The sequence below is a fragment of the Rhinatrema bivittatum genome, unplaced genomic scaffold, assembly GCF_901001135.1.
Source record: "Rhinatrema bivittatum unplaced genomic scaffold, aRhiBiv1.1, whole genome shotgun sequence".
In the NCBI taxonomy this organism is placed as follows: domain Eukaryota; kingdom Metazoa; phylum Chordata; class Amphibia; order Gymnophiona; family Rhinatrematidae; genus Rhinatrema; species Rhinatrema bivittatum.
The window spans coordinates 47,762-64,800 of NW_021820953.1; the positions used below are offsets into that span (position 1 = coordinate 47,762).

At 46.2% G+C, this 17,039-nt stretch overlaps 1 protein-coding gene across 5 annotated transcripts in view; it reads left to right on the forward strand.

Moving 5' to 3' along the window:
* The window catches only part of LOC115082325 (interleukin-6 receptor subunit beta-like), a 69,026-nt gene that overhangs the window by 41,054 nt on the left and 10,933 nt on the right, over positions 1 to 17,039 (forward strand). For 4 of the 5 annotated variants that reach the window (XM_029586558.1, XM_029586559.1, XM_029586560.1 and 1 more), the window contains exons 4-7: positions 1,633 to 1,734; positions 12,187 to 12,333; positions 12,442 to 12,582; positions 16,489 to 16,585. In XM_029586558.1, coding sequence (XP_029442418.1) covers positions 1,633 to 1,734; positions 12,187 to 12,333; positions 12,442 to 12,582; positions 16,489 to 16,585 — 487 coding nt within the window. The remainder of the gene's footprint in view (positions 1 to 1,632; positions 1,735 to 12,186; positions 12,334 to 12,441; positions 12,583 to 16,488; positions 16,586 to 17,039) is intronic. The other variant, XM_029586562.1, reaches the window with a different exon arrangement.

Sequence of the window (17,039 nt, forward strand, 5' to 3'; positions counted from 1 at the left end):
TTACTTTTCAATATATTTATAAATGATCTGGAAAGAAATATGAGGAGTGAGATAATCAAATTTGCAGATGATACAAAATTGTTCAGAGTAGTTAAATCACAAGCAGATTGTGGTAAATTGCAGGAAGACCTTGTGAGACTGGAAAATTGGGCATCAAAATGGCAGATGAAATTTAATGTGGATAAGTCAAGGTGATGCATATAGGGAAAAATAACCCATGCTATAGTTACACAATGTTAGGTTCCATATTAGGTGCTACAACCCAAGAAAGAGATATAGGCGTCATAGTGGATAACACATTGAAATTGTCGGTGCAGTGTGCTGCGGCAGTCAAAAAAGCAAACAGAATGTTGGGAATTATTAGAAATGGAATGGTGAATAAAATGGAAAATGTCATAATGCCTCTGTATCGCTCCATGGTGAGACCGCACCTTGAATACTGTGTACAATTCTGGTCGTCGCATCTCAAAAAAGATATAATTGCGATGGAGAAGGTACAGAGAAGGGCTACCAAAATGATAAGGGGAATGGAACAGCTCCCCTATGAGGAAAGAGTAAAGAAGTTAGGACTTTTCAGCTTGGAGAAGAGATGGCTGAGGAGGGATATGATAGAGGTGTTTAAAATCATGAGAGGTCTAGAACAGGTAGATGTGAATCGGTTATTTACTCTTTCAGATAATAGAAGGACTAGGGGGCACTCCATGAAGTTAGCATGTGGCACATTTAAAACTAATCGGAGAAAGTTCTTTTTTACTCAACGCACAATTAAACTCTGGAATATGTTGCCAGAGGATGTGGTTAGTGCAGTTAGTATAGCTGTGTTTAAAAAAGGATTGGATAAGTTCTTGGAGGAGAAGTCCATTACCTGCTATTAAGTTCACTTAGAGAATAGCCACTGCCATTAGCAATGGTAACATGGAATAGACTTAGTTTTTGGGTACTTGCCAGGTTCTTATGCCCTGGATTGGCCTCTGTTGGAAACAGGATGCTGGGCTTGATGGACCCTTGGTCTGACTCAGTATGGCATGTTCTTATGTTCTTATGTTCTTACTTGTGACTTCTGATTGTGATCCTGAAACACCCCACCCTCTTCCAAGCATTTTCATTTCTGGGGTTTCGCAGATCCCAATCTGAGATCACGTACCATGGGGAAAATAGCAAAGCTCCTAATGATATGAGAAAGTGGAGAATGGTGTAGTGATGGGAAAACAGCGCTGGGAGTTACAGGAATCCAGGGTGGGTTCTGTCCCCAACTCTGCCACTCCGTTATGATCTTGGACAAGATAGAGGAATGGCAGAGCTGAGGATAGAACCCACCTCACTCTACACAGCTATAGCTATGCCACACCATTAACCTTCCTTTTCTTCTCTGCTCACTGGTGCATCTAGTGCCTGCCTCTGTGGCTGGTGTGGTCATGTCTAGCACCATTGTGCAGAGCCATCCACCAGCGGGATGCATGTCTATTTCCGAAGTGCTATGACTGTGAGGGGCATGGAAGAAGTGCTAAAAACCAGATTTGTAGTACACCCTGATCTGAGTTTTGCCATTGCTTAGGGTTAATCGCGGTGGAGATTTGTTGGTTGGGGGATACATTTTTTTATTTTCTCATCATGTTGTAATTTGAATTGCAGATGCTTTTGAGCCGGGCCGTCTGTACAATCTGTCTGTCCATGCGCTGAGTGATGGGGATGTCTGGGCGTCTGGGACCACCTGTTCTTACTCTAAACAGATGGGTGAGTAAAATGCACCCAAAGGCCACAGGCTGCATCTTTCCTCTGCAGGGAATCCCCACCCTGAGAAAGGGTAACACTGTACAAACGCTGTACAAACATCAGTAAATTATTGTTCAAATGCCAGAACCACTGGGCATGTTTTAGCATACCTTATTGCATCCAAATAATAAGCAGGCTATGCTTCAGGAGACAGCCATAATAATCTGACACTGAAGAACAGTGGGGCTGATGTAATAAGTCTCGCTAAGCCTACCACAGGTTTTTACTCTGGTTTTTGCTTGGGTTTGTCGGTGCTAACCTTGCCCAGGTATGTAATACCTACAGCACCTGAATGTAATCTGCTTTGAAGTGGCTGAAAGGCAGAATATAAATCAAATAAAAATAAAATAAATAATATGGCCTTTAGCGCCCCCAAAAAAACCACACTAAAAAACCCACTGCAAGCTTAGCTTGTCTGATGCATATTGCAGGGTAATAAGCCTTATTAGCTATTATTATTTATTTAACATTTTTATATACCGAAATTCATGTAGCAAAGTTACATATCACTTCGGTTTACATTAGAACATTAACAAGCATGTAAGAATGTGATTACATTGAACAAGGGAGATAAACTTGGATCACAAGGAACTGGGGAATAACGTACAACGAATAAATAATAAAGTAATAAGATTTTATAGTGGAGCTAAGACTAACCTGGCTAAAGATCTAGGTGCGTACTGGAATAATTAAAGTCCCGGTACATGGAGCACATATTTGGATTGGTTGACTGCAGAGTTGGAACGCTAAACTGAAATATAATCTGATGGAATCTGATAGAATAGCTTGTAGGAAAGTAAGGTGAGGTAAGAGGGAATTATTAGCATAAATTAATAGCTTGTTCGAATAGCCAAGTTTTGAGTCTCTTTTTAAAGGTGATCGGGCATGGTTCCTGCCGGAGTTATTACCCTGTAATTAGTTATTACCCTGTAATTGAAGGAGGCACATTAGCATGCCTCCTTTTACCAAGGAAATTTAACTCCTGGTCAGAAGCCGTCTTTAAACTTCCTGCAATAGAAAGAAGGGCAGGAAACAAGGTTGAGCCGGGTCGGGTCGGGTCAGGTCAGGTCTGATCTGGCCAGCAAATTCCTCCTTCCTTTCCTAAACCCCTACTCTCACCTTAAATTAATTTGATCCTTCCTGAACCCACTTTGGCCCTTACGGACACTTAATATTAATTTATTAATTCCTTCACTGTCTGCCCATTGGTCACTCCAGTGTCAGCGGACAGTGAGAGGACCTATCGCCGCAGCACAAAGGGCTCATACCCACGCCATCCTTCACAGAACGAACCCATGGAGTTGGGTCGCGGGAAAGTCTCTCCACAAGAGCGTCAACGGCGAATGAGGAAGGGGCTCTGTTTCTACTGCGGTGCAGCGGGCCATCGGATTGCTGCCTGCCCGACGCGTACGGAAAACTCTCGGGCCTAGGACCTGAAGGAGGTCTCTTCCTGGGCCGTACCACTCCTGCACCTCCACTAACCCTGCCAGTGGCATTAACCGCGGCGGATGGAGAGTTCCACACGCTGGCCTTGGTGGATTCCGGTGCCGGCGGGAATTTTATCATGAAAGGGATGGTTGAACATTTAAAGATTTCAAGTTCTGCTGTCTCGTCCCTTGGTCATCTCTTCCATCCAAGGGAAGCCTCTTCCGGAACGGGTGACGCACGCCACTATTCCTGTCCAGCTGAGGGCTGGGGTCCTGCATCAGGAACAGATGTCATTTTATGTCCTGGAGTACTCTATCCATCCCATTGTCCTAGGACTCCCGTGGCTCCAGGAGCACGAGCCCCAGTTCGATTGGAAGACCTTGCAGCTGGCTCGTTGGGGGCCGAATTGCCACGGCAATTGCCTCCAAGCTGTGGCTCCAGGGCCCTGCCCGATCGCCACCATCAATCTCCCAGGCCTGCCAGCTCCATATGCCTCGTACGCAGATGTGTTTTCTAAGCAGAAGGCTGAAGTACTTCCACCTCATCGACCGTTCGATTGTGCCATCAATCTCCTCCCTGGCACTGAGCCTCCTCGAGGACGCACCTACGCCCTCTCTCCTGCAGAGACGCAGGCTATGAATGAATATATTAGAGAGAATCTGGAGAAGGGCTTCATTCAGAAGTCAAAGTCCCCCGCAGGGGCTGGATTCTTCTTCGTCAGAAAGAAGGATGGAACGCTCCGCCCCTGCATTGACTACAGGGGCCTGAATGCCATAACGATCAAGGACCGTTATCCCCTGCCTCTCATCTCTGAGCTATTCGACCGGCTACAAGGTGCGAGGATCTTCTCCAAACTGGATCTCCGAGGGGCCTACAACCTCATTCGTATTAAGGAAGGCGACGAATGGAAGACGGCCTTCAATACCCGTGACGGCCACTATGAGTACTTGGTGATGCCGTTCGGGCTCTGTAATGCCCCCGCAGTATTTCAGAATACTATGAACGAGATACTCCGCGACCTCCTGTACCAATGCGTGGTAGTTTATTTGGACGATATCCTGATTTTTTACGTTACCTTGGCCGCTCACCAGCAGCACGTCGTTCAAGTGTTACAACGCCTCAGAGAACATAAGCTGTATGCAAAGCTCGAAAAGTGCCAGTTTGAGCAGGACTCTCTTACCTTCCTGGGATATATAGTCTCCAGTCAGGGATTCCGCATGGATCCACAAAAGCTAAGTGCCATTCGGGAATGGCCACAGCCGTCTGGGCTCAAGGCACTCCAAAGATTTCTAGGCTTTGCCATCTATTACCGCTCTTTCATCCCTCACTACGCGTCAATTGTTGCCCCGATGACAGCTCTGACCCGGAAAGGCGCGGATCCCAAAAAATGGCCTCCGGCAGCAGAGGCCGCCTTTCGTTGTCTCAAGGAGGCATTCACGCAGCAACCATGCCTTCGTCACCCAGATCCACAACGACCCTTCTTTATAGAGGTGGACGCATCCTCAGAGGGAGTAGGGGCCGTCCTGAGCCAGGCCTCCGAGGGCCATAAGCTACATCCTTGTGCCTTCCTCTCCCGCCAGTTCTCGCCTGCCGAGCGGAATTATGCCATCGGCGACAAGGAGCTCTTGGCCATCAAGGTGGCCTTGGAAGAATGGCGCCCATGGCTGGAAGGGGCACAGCACCAGTTTACGGTCTTCACGGACCATAAGAACTTAGAATACTTGCACCGGGCACAACGGCTCAACCCACGACAAGCCCGGTGGGCCCTGTTCTTCACCCGTTTTAATTTCGTTCTCCCGTACAGACTGGCTGGGAAGAACATCAAGGCTGATGTCCTATCTCAAGTATTTGATTCAACAGAAGGTTCTGAGGAACCTCAGTACATTATTGAGCCATCCTGCATCCTCCTGTTGGCTACCACCATCATTCCACCTGGGAAAACTCTGGTTCTGCCGCGCTTACGGAAACAAGTGCTGGCATGGGCTTACGATTCCCGCTGCTCCGGCCACCCAGGGCAATCCCGCACATTGCAGACTCTGCGCCGATATTACTGGTGGCCAAAGGTAAATAAGGATGTCCGGGCCTATGTGGCGTCCTGCCAGACCTGTGCCCGCCACAAGAGAATCTTCGGGTCCACCCCAGGCTTACTTCAACCATTACCCGCGCCTTCTGAACCGTGGAGCTACGTGGCGACGGACTTCGTGGTGGACCTGCCATTATCCAATGGCAACACGGTAATTTGGGTGGTAGTCGATTGTTTTAGCAAGATGGCGCACTTCGTACCTTTGCCAGGATTGCCATCGGCACCCCAGCTGGCCCAGCTGTTCGTTTAGCACATCTTCAGGCTTCATGGCCTACCTAAAGGCATCTTGTCTGATCGAGGGCCTCAATTTACAGCCAAATTCTGGAGGGCTCTCTGCCAGAAGTTCGACATCACTCTAGATTATACATCCGGCTACCATCCATAAACTAACGGTCTCGCAGAGAGAACCAACCAGACCTTGAAGCAATTCCTTCGGCTATATGTTAACGAAAAACAAGATGACTGGGCTAGCCTGTTACCCTGGGCTGAATTTGCGCTGAATTCTCATATCTCTGCTGCTACGGGGGCCTCCCCCTTTTAGATAGTGTATGGGAAACAGCCACGCCCGCCACTGCCTGTCCCCATCACGGTCGCATCTCCGACAGCTCAACTCTCTGCCGATGAGCTGCATCGGCTGTGGATATCCACGCAACGCACCCTGGTAAGGGCAGGCCAGGCAGTTAAGAGTTATGCTGACCGGCACAGAAGACCGTACCCGCCTCTCAAGCTGGGCCAGAAAGTTTGGTTGAGCACGCAGTTCATCCGCTTGAAGTTGCCATCATCGCAACTGGCCCCGCGATTTATTGGACCGTTTCCCATCATCAGGCAGGTGGGAGCAGTCTCGTATCAACTTCGTCTCCCCCCGTCTCTCAAGATCCACAACACGTTCCACGTCTCCCTACTGAAGCCTCTGGTATTATCATGGCCTTCCAGCACACCTCCAACTCCGCAACCTGTTGCCTCTGAAGATGACCTCACTTATCAAGTCCGAGAGGTCCTAGAAGTAAGGAAACACAGGAATAAATGGGAATACCTGATAGCGTGGGAAGGCTTCGGCCCCGAGGAGAATTCCTGGGAACCACTGGCTAACATCCTGGACCGGAATTTGCTGGAGCAGTGCCACAAGGACCATCCAGCTAAACCCAGGCCTCCAGGGAGATGCCCTAAAGAGGGGGCTACTGTTGTGCTCCGCGGCCGTGGTGCCCCACGACCGCGGCCCCTACCTGATTCGCGGCGCCGCAGGAGCCCCGGGGGAGGGCTGTGACTCGGGCCATCGCGCCTGTGCGGCCTCCGGCGCTGCCCATTGCAGGGGAAGCCGTCCTGCTTCCCCCCAGCGGCATCTCCCCTCCGCAGGGGAAATCCAAGATGGCCGCCGCCATGCTTGGGCATGAGGCCACGCCCCCTCCACAGAATTAAAGGGACCCATCTCTTTAAATGGCCTCACCTGTTCTCTATCAGCCAGGGCAGAGGAAGTGTAAAAGGCAGCTTCCTCTGCTCATCCAGTGACTTGGCAACGTCCTCCAGCTCTGTCCAGTCTGCTTGCTTCGGTGAGTCCTTGAACTTTGGATCCTGCTCCATCTTGGTGTTCCTGGTTCCTGACTTCGGATTGGCTTACGGTGATTCTCTGGTTCCTGACTTCGGATTGGCTGATGGTGATTCTCTGGTTCCTGACTTCGGATTGGCAAGTGGTGATTCTCTGGCGTACAACTTCGGACTGGTGAGCAACGACCCTCTGGCACTTGACCTAGGACTTCTTCAATACTACCGTCTCCAAGGGCCCGCCTAAGTCCCAGCGGCCCGGGTCCCTACGGGCTCCTCCTGGGGGGACCGTGGGCTTCCAGGGCGAAGCTCCAGTTGGCCCTTGCACCGTTCCCTGACCTCCCTAGGTCCACCTAAGTCCCAGCGGTCGGGTCCCTACGGGCTCCTCCCGGGGGGACCGCTGACCACCAGTGGTGAAGACACAGCACCTCATCTCGTCTCTTCATCGCCTCTGTATTCGCCTCAGCCTCCAGTGCCAAGGGTCAGCTGGTCCTGCCTCCTGTTCTGCCTCGCCACCCGACGAGAGAGCCTACGGACCCTCCGAAAGGTATACCATCCTCTCGTCGGCCAAGGGTCCACAAGCCTGAGCATAACACTCGTTTAGTCTATCTTATCAATGTCTTACATTTAACTTGCCAATGCTTATGCTTTATCCTATTTTCTTCTGATGGATCCTTCTTCCAATTTTTGACTGAAGATCTTTTAGCTAAAATAGTCTCTTTTACCTCACCTTTTAACCATGCCGATAATTGTTTTGCATTCCTTCCACATTTCTTAATGTGTGGAATACATCTGGACTGTGCTTCTAGGATGGTATTTTTTAACAATGCACACTTTTTACCTTTGTAGTTGCACGTTTTAGTTTTTTTCAAACTATTTTTCTCATTTTATCAAAGTTTCCCTTTTGAAGGTTTAGCGCTAGAGCCATGGATTTACTTACTGTCCCCCTTCTAGTCATTAATTCAAATTTGATCATATTATGATCACTATTGCCAAGCTGCCCCACCACTAAATCCTGTGCTCCACTGAGAATTAGATCTAAAATTACACCCTCTCTCTTTGGTTCCTGAACCAATTGCTCCATAAAACTGTCATTTATTCCATCCAGGAACTTTATCTCTCTAGCATGTCCTGATGTTTCACTTACCCAGTCAATATTGGGGTAACTGAAATCTCCCATTATTACTACACTACCAGTTTGGTTAGCTTCCCTAATTTCTCTTAGCATTTCACTGTCTGTCTCAACATTTTGGCCAGGTGGACGGTAGTATATTCCTATCGCTATACTCTTCCCCAACACACAAGGGATTTCTACCCATAAAGATTCAATTGTGCATTTAGTCTCATGCAGGATCTTTATCCTGTCGGATTCTATGCCATGCTGGACATAAAGCGCCACCCTGCCACCAAGATGCTCCTCTCTGTCATTGCTATGTAATTTGTACCCTGGTATAGCACTATCCCATTGGTTATCATGTCATCATTCAGAAGGCGTTCAACAAAGTCCTGCATGAGAGGCTTCTACGAAAACTAAAAAGTCATGGGATAGGAGGTGATGTACTTGGACCAGTGCAGAAAAGTTAAATCTCAAGCGGATTGTGATGAATTGCAGGAGGATCTTGCGAGACTGGATGATTGGGCTTCCAAATGGCAGATGAAATTTAACATGGACAAGTGCAAAGTGATGCATATAGGAAAAATAACCCTTGTTGAGGTTACACGATTTAGGTTCTTTCTTAGGAGTTACCACCCAGGAAAGAGATCTAGCCGTCATAGTGGATACTACATTGAAATCGTTGGCTCAGTGTGCTGTGGCGATCAAAAAAGAAAACAGAATATTAGGAATTATTAGGAAGGGAATGGCAAATAAAACAGAGGATATCATAATGCTTCTGTACCGCACCTTGAAAACTGTGTGCAGTTCTGGTCACCGCATCTCAAAAAGGATATAGCTGCACTGGAGAAGGTACAGAGAAGGGCGACCAAAATGATAAGGGGCATGGAATAGCTCCCCTATGAGGAAAGGCTAAAGAAGTTAGGGCTTTTCAGTTTGGAGAAGTGATGACTGAGGGGGGATATGATAGAAGTCTACAAAATCATGAAAGGTCTTGAACAAGTTAATGTAAATCGGTTATTTACTTTTTCAGATAATAGAAGAACCAGGGGACACTCCATGAAGTTAGAAAGTAGCTCATTTAAAGCAAATCGAAGAAAATTCTTTTTCATTCAGCGCATAGTTAAGTTCTGGAATTCATTGCCAGGTGATGTGGATACAGCAGTTAGCTCTGAGGTCTGTAACATAAATATTATCGGGCGTCAGGACCACATCTGCATATCTAGTCCACCGATCCCCGAAGGAACCAGAGCAGTTGACAATTCCACAAAACTCTCTGGAGGGCAAAACCTCAGCGATAAAAAGGGAACACAAGTGCTTGCCTTGTCGGAGTCCAGCCGAGGTCCTTGCAAACAGCCAGGCCGAGCTAGTATCCCATGCAGCAAACAAATTAAAAAGGAAGCAGAACAGGAACGCCACCATCTTGTCCCATGGCATGAGGTAAATAAAACAAAAGTCCCCACCAAAAACTTCAAACCCAAAACATAAAAAAAAACCTGAACCCTCGACTAAGGGGGTTGGTGCTTGCCATAAACTGGAATAAACACCATCTGTCATCTCCCCTCCCCCGGCTATAGAAAATGGCATCCTCTCTCAGATGCGATCCTCAGCGCTCCGTCTGTCCTTGAGCGCCATCCATACCTGTATTGGCAGCCTCTAGAAAGTCTTTGACAGCATCCATGGTATCAAAAAATAACGGGGGCCACCCTGCCGGCATGACTTTAAGGCAGGCCGGGTACAACAGGGCATACGAGATCCCCTTAGCCCTCAACCCACGTTTCACTTCCATATAACTTGCCCACTTCTTTTGCATGTGAAACGAAAAGTCTTGGAAAATCATGACTTTATGCAAGTCATACAAAATAGCAGATTGTAACCAGGCCTTTGCCATTATTCAGGCTTTGGCTACGTAACTATGCATCTGTATTATTACCGCTCTCGGCCTTCCTCCGGGTGGCGGCAGAACAGCCAGCGCTCTATGAGCCCCTTCAATCTTCAGGCGACGTTTCCGCATCTCAAACCCCAAGACCTCTGGCAGCCATTTTGAAAAAAAGTCCAACGGGTCCTTACCCTCTACTTTCGCGGGCAGGCCCACTATCCTCAGATTTTTCCTCAGGCCACAATTTTCGATATCGTCAGTTATTTTCCAGCAAGACCTCATATTTTCTCTCCAGGGCGTCCACCTTCGCCTGTGCTTGCGTCAGTGACATCTCCAACTCCTCAACCCGAGTAACTGTCTTGCCGATCCTGGCCACGTTGTCTTGTACCGAGGAAACCAGTGACGCTACCTTCTCCACCACCATGAGTAATTTGGATTCTATACTCTCGGTAAGTTGCTGCGAAAATGTATCAAACATCTTCTGCAGCGTCGCGGTACGCTCCACTAGAGCTGGCCATTCCTCCTCCAATTCCGAGGCCTCCGAAGCACATTCCTGCTCAACAGCTTGTTTTTTCGGCATCTGCTGTGATTTCGCCGATTCTTCCGCCCACTTCGCTGGTATTGACTTCTTGGGCATATTGTCCAGCAAGATTTATGCCAGACTCTACAGAGAGGTGAAAAATAAATGATAAATGAAATACTGAACTGGGGGAGCTGCTCCTAGACACGTCTGTCTTTTAGAGAACATCACATGACCTACTTTCTTCCCTTTTCTCATCCTTTCCCCCAACCCTGCTCCCTTTTCCCTTCCTCTTGCTCCCTCTCTTGCAACAAGCCAGAACCATAGCATGAGCAAAACCCCCTCTGCAGACTCCAATCCAGGGGAGAACATTTGAACTCGGTATTTGGTTTATAATAATGTAGCTTTCTGCATTCTGTGCCGCCAAATTTTGCATCCTTAATGAAATGTCCATGCTCCCTTCCCCACAGCTCCAAAGAGATGGCAGCATGGTTGGGAACTCCAAAAACCACCGTCCCTACTTGGATTTCCCTGGCTGCCCCGCAAAACCCATGACTTGTTACCACCAATGTCTTCCTCCCTGTGGCTACGCAGCAGCCTCTCTTCCTGTCTTTAGTCCAAGTGGCTCCACCTGCACAAGCAGCAGTAAGGCCAGCAATGCATAGCACAGGCAATCAGTGGTGAATTTGCATTGGCATTCCCCGCCCATGCCACCCCTTGTATTTCGGACATCAAATATTTGAGCTGGAAGTAACAGCAGATTGCGTTTCAACCACTGCCACTGCAGGCCAGATCAAGCTCCTTCTGTCATCACTGCTGCAGGCTGCATCAAGTTCTTTCTGACATTACTACTGTGGGCCACATGAAATTTAGTCAAGGGCGTTTGGGGACCCCTGGGCTATGGGATGGGGGCAACGTGCATTCGTGGATCGGTAACTGGTTAAAGAGAAAGAGACAGCAGATGGGATTGATGGCCAGTTCTCAGACTGGAGGGGAGTACGTAGCAGAGTGCCTCAAACTATGTAGGGTATTAATAAAAACAGAGTGATATTACGGGATGGTCTAGAAAAGATTGGGAACTTGGGCATCCAAGTGGCAAATGGAAATTAACATAGACAAGCAGGGGCAGCTCAAGGCAATTTGCTGCCTAAGGAGAGAGAGATGAGGTGGCACTCCCTCCTCCCCAAGCAATACACCGGTCAAATCACTGAAAGGGCCTGCCCTCCCCTCCCAACCTGGAGTGGGAATTCCTTGAAGCCTGGCCTTTTCAGTGAGAGGACTGGGGCATCTCTCATTCAAAGAAAGCCTGAAAAAGTTAGGACTTTTTTTTGCCTGGAAAAGAGAAGACTGAGGTGGGAATATGATAGAGGGCCTACAAGATCATGAGTAGAAAAGAGCAAACCCCAAGCAAGAGGCTGTTTGTCCTGTCCGAAAAATACTAGGACCAGGAGGTATCCAATGAAACTGCATATTAGCAATTTCAAGATGAATACGAGAAAATATTTCCTTAGTCAGTGGAATCTGCTGCCCTGGGATGTAATCACAAGCAAGCAGCATAGCGGGGTTTAAGAGGGGTCTGGAAAACAAGAACATGAACAGGTATTAGAGGTTGGGGTGGGGCTGAGTTGTTACATGTTCAGAGGGAGTGCTTAAACGAACCCAGCTCTTAGTAATAACTCTTGGGTCACAGGATGACAGGTGCTGGGTCAGACGGACCACCCAGCCTGGCAGTTCTTATAACCCTTGGTGTTGAAGAACCCCAAGATTTTATCTGTTTGGAATGCGACGTGGAAAATGCGATTATAAAAGCAATTCAGGAGAATTCTTGTTGTCATCGTTGCTGTCTGCAGCTCCTCTGCGTGCTCCTGCTCTGTATCCCACCCGGATCTGGAAATCCCAGGTGGCGCTGGAATGGGAAGATATTCCACTTAGAGAGCGGCAAGGAATCATCCGGAACTACAGCCTCTTCTATGGGAAGCCAGGGGGCAACATGCAAAGTAAGGCGAAGCCCGCTTAGCTTGGCAGGGGAGCGGGCAGACTGGGGATATCTCTGGGTATTGTCTCTACCCGTGCATGCAATCAATAGTGCATCCATGTCTTCACAGTGGTGGTGGTGAACAGCTCCATCCATCGCTATACCATCGCCGACCTACCCTCTGGCACACTCCTTCAGGTCTACGTGGTGGTCTCCACTGATGGAGGAAGCAGGAATGGTTCTGTCCTAACCGTCATAACCAATATCTTTGGTAAGAGAAGACCGCCCGGCGACAGGAGATTTTATGATTGAGCATAACTAATTCAAATGTCAGCCTGGTAAATCTACCCTTATAAAGCAAGTTACAGCAGGCAGTGTACCAAAAGGCTTACGTGAACCTTTGGGCACCTACTTGCTGATTTCTTGAGTTACCTCAACCTTTCAGCAACCTTGCATGACCTTAAAGTGCCTCTGCTTGTCTTTCAGCATTAACACTTATCCTTTTATCTTCTTAACAGTGATGAGGGAGCAATGAGCATTTCTATATAGCGTGGAGCCAAAGCATATCAAAATATTAGATTTCACATAGACCAAGCCGAGGCAACCTGGAAGTGCAGGGATATGGGGAGAAAACACAGGAATGAAAGGTTGCGTTCATATTAATGAAAGGAAATCTTGAGAGTGGGAACATTACTGTCTTACGAAGCATGTGCTGCTGCTTTATTGCATGTTAAGGCCCAAATGGGCATCAAAAGATTTACATGGGAAGCACACCCCTGTCTTTGCCATAGTTTCCTAATCTTAAATATTTTTTACTTCTGCATAAACATTCACTGCCTACGACATCCCAAATGGTGCCACTGAAGTTGAGATTTAATAATCTATTTGTAAAAACCCATTCAAATAGATCCATTTTATGCATTTTAATGCCATCTTTTCTAATAGTAAATGTGCCCTTGACAATGAATTCAATCAGGGACAACGGTGCCCTGACCCTTGAGCTGGGACTTCTATTCATTTGGCCAGTTGTTTTTCCTGATAATAGCAGCAGCCATGAGATACACCCTAGCTAGCTAAGGAACAGAAAACTGACACTACAGAAGAGAGGGAGGTAAAATTAGAAATCAGCCTTCTCCAGGTTACAAAAAAGGGGAGGTGGGATTAGAAATCAGCCTTCTCCAGGTAACAGAAGAGAGGGAGGTGGGATTAGAAATCAGCCTTCTCCAGGTTACAAGAGAGGGAGGTGGGATTAGAAATCAGCCTTCTCCAGGTTACAAGAGAGGGAGGTGGGATTAGAAATCAGCCTTCTCCAGGTTACAGAAAAGAGGGAGGTAGGATTAGAAATCAGCCTTCTCCAGGTAACAGAAGAGAGGGAGGTGGGATTAGAAATCAGCCTTCTCCAGGTAACAGAAGAGAGGGAGGTGGGATTAGAAATCAGCCTTCTCCAGGTTACAGAAGAGAGGGAGGTAGGATTAGAAATCAGCCTTCTCCAGGTAACAGAAGAGAGGGAGGTGGGATTAGAAATCAGCCTTCTCCAGGTAACAGAAGAGAGGGAGGTAGGATTAGAAATCAGCCTTCTCCAGGTAACAGAAGAGAGGGAGGTGGGATTAGAAATCAGCCTTCTCCAGGTTACAGAAGAGAGGGAGGTAGGATTAGAAATCAGCCTTCTCCAGGTTACAGAAGAGAGGGAGGTAGGATTAGAAATCAGCCTTCTCCAAGTTACAGAATAATTTATTTATTTAGAATCTTTTATATACCGAGGTATAGCAGTCTGCCTTTACTCCGGTTTACATTTTTAACAACTTGTTACAGAAAGAAAAGGTTACAACCGAGCAACTTGTTAATTTCATGCAATTAGAACTTCATGCAATTAGAACCATTCTATATATTGGTGAATACAATCAGCGAGTAGAGGCAATAAGGGGAGGTGAGATTAGATAACAGCCTTATTAGGCAATAAGGGGAGGTGGGATTAGAAATCAGCCTTCTCCAGGTTACAGAAGAGAAGGAGGTAGGATTAGAAATCAGCCTTCTCCAGGTTACAGAAGAGAGGGAGGTGGGATTAGAAATCAGCCTTCTCCAGGTAACAGAAGAGAGGGAGGTGGGATTAGAAATCAGCCTTCTCCAGGTTACAAGAGAGGGAGGTGGGATTAGAAATCAGCCTTCTCCAGGTAACAAGAGAGGGAGGTGGGATTAGAAATCAGCCTTCTCCAGGTTACAGAAGAGAAGGAGGTGGGATTAGAAATCAGCCTTCTCCTGGTTACAGAAGAGAGGGAGGTGGGATTAGAAATCAGCCTTCTCCAGGTAACAGAAGAGAGGGAGGTGGGATTAGAAATCAGCCTTCTCCAGGTAAAAGAAGCGAGGGAGGTGGGGTTAGAAATCAGCCTTCTCCAAGTTACAGAAGAGAGGGAGGTGAGATTAGAAATCAGCCTTCTCCATGTTACAGAAGAGAGGCAGTTGGGATTAGAAATCAGCCTTCTCCAGGTTACAGAAGAGAGGGAGGTGGGATTAGAACTCATCTTTTTTCAGGTTACAGAAGAGGGAGAAGTGGGATTAGAACCCAGCCTTCAAATTTCACAACTTTATGCTTGACGCACAATTTACACTGAGTTATTTTAGTTTATTATCTTTTTAAGACTGCCTTTTGAACATAAATCAAACTGGTTTATCAAAAGACAAAACATAACATATAGTCTTAGAAAGTAATGTACAAGAATTTCATGTAATAAAATCATAAATATAGAATATAACAAATTATAAGATAAAATTATAATAAAAATATTAAAATCCTGAAAGAGCACTTCCCTTTATTACCTAAAATATTATCTTAACTGTTTTAATATAGACCTTCCAGACCTCCAATTTCAATAATGTCCAATAATATCTTGCAAAATCATATGATCTTGTTCATACTATAGAGATATCTGTTCAAAAATAGACTGTGAACATATTTATATAGTATCTCAAAGTGACCATCATATACCTCGGTTTGTTAATCACTAATGGCTATAACATACCCGGAATGAAGCTTAGAGGTTTATAATCGTCGGTCACTTATTTGAGATTTATTGGTAATTTTTATGCTATCTTTATGTTTTGATTTTTTGATAATTATTGTTGCGGATAATACAATACCTCAGAGTTAAGTGACTGTTGATTAACAATAATTACCAAAAAATCAAAAACATAAAAATAGCAAATAAATTACCAATACATCTCAAATAAGTGACCGATGATTATAAACCTCTAAGCCTCATAGAAATATAAAAACATAGAAATGACGGCAGAAGAAGACCAAATGGCCCATCCAGTCTGCCCAGCAAGCTTTCGTACTTATTTTTCTCATACTTATCTGTTACTCTAACCGCTGAGGTCAGGGCCCTTATTGATAACTTTTTGGTTCCAATTTCCTTCCACCCCCGCCACTGATTTAGAGAGCAGTGCCGGAGCTGCATCAATGTGAAGTATCAAGCCTAAATGGCCAGGGGTAGCAACCGCCGCAATAAGCAAGCTACTCCCACGCCTATTTGTTTTTCCAGCCTGTGTGATTTAGTCCTTGTTGGTTGTTGTCTGAATATGAATCCTCTTTTCTTCATTCCCCCCTGCCATTGAAGCAGAGAGCTGCTTGGATATGCAGTGAAAGTGAAGCATCAGGCTAATTTGATTTGGGGTAGTAACTGCCGCAACAAGCAAGCTACTCCCACGCTTATTTGTGAATGTAGATCTTTTTTCCCACATTTCCTCTTGCCGTTGAAGCATAGAGCAATGTTGGAGTCGCATTAACCTTGTGAATGTTTATTGAATAAGGGTAGTAGCCATCATTCCCGCAAGCCACCCCCATGCCTCTTCTCTTCATTTCATTTCATTCACATCCTCAAGGCTTTATGGATCCACAGCGTTTATCCCACGCCGTTTTGAAATCCTTCACAGATTTAACATTCCGGGTATGTTATAGCCATTAGTGTTTAACAATATCTCTATAGTACAAGATCATATGATTTTGCATATATTCATTTCTTGTATAGATTGGGTTTATTTGAAACAATAATATCTTGCTGCATAGTCACTAGATATGAAGCTCTTAGGCCTGCTTAAATAACCACGTTTTTATTATCTTCTTCTGAAACACCCAGACCTCTCACCTCTTCTCTTTTTTTCTCCTGGTTTTTTTTTCTAGATGATGGAGAAGTAGAACTCTTGGTGTCCTCTGTCTTCATTGGGCTTGCACTGCTGCTGATCTTTGCTGTCTTGGCTTGCATCTACAAGCACCAGCTGTAGGTTGTACTGTATTCTATCACCTTCCCAGCTCGCAGCTGGCAGCAGACAACAGTGAGGAAAAGGGAACACCTGATTCAGTTACAGGATATGATTTTTTTGTCCCACACCATTAGCACATTTAAGAAAGAAATACACCAGGAGACAATGTAAAGACCCTTTATGTTCTCCAGGCCCAAAACTGATTCTTTTCATGCTGTACTGTCAGTGTACACCCTAATCATGAAAAATCACCCCCGGAAACTGTCCTATGGTATTTTAACTTTTTGCATGTACAAATTGCCAGTTATGCCCAAAATCAACAAAGCATTGTCTAGAGGTGTGGTGCCTTTTATAAAGCTAACACATGTTTTAAGATTCAAGCTGGACTCCTTAGATCTTTTCTTCAGCCAATATTGCTTTGTGTAGCTGGAAACCCTGAGCTTGTCAGTGCATTCGGTCAGAGAAACGTCT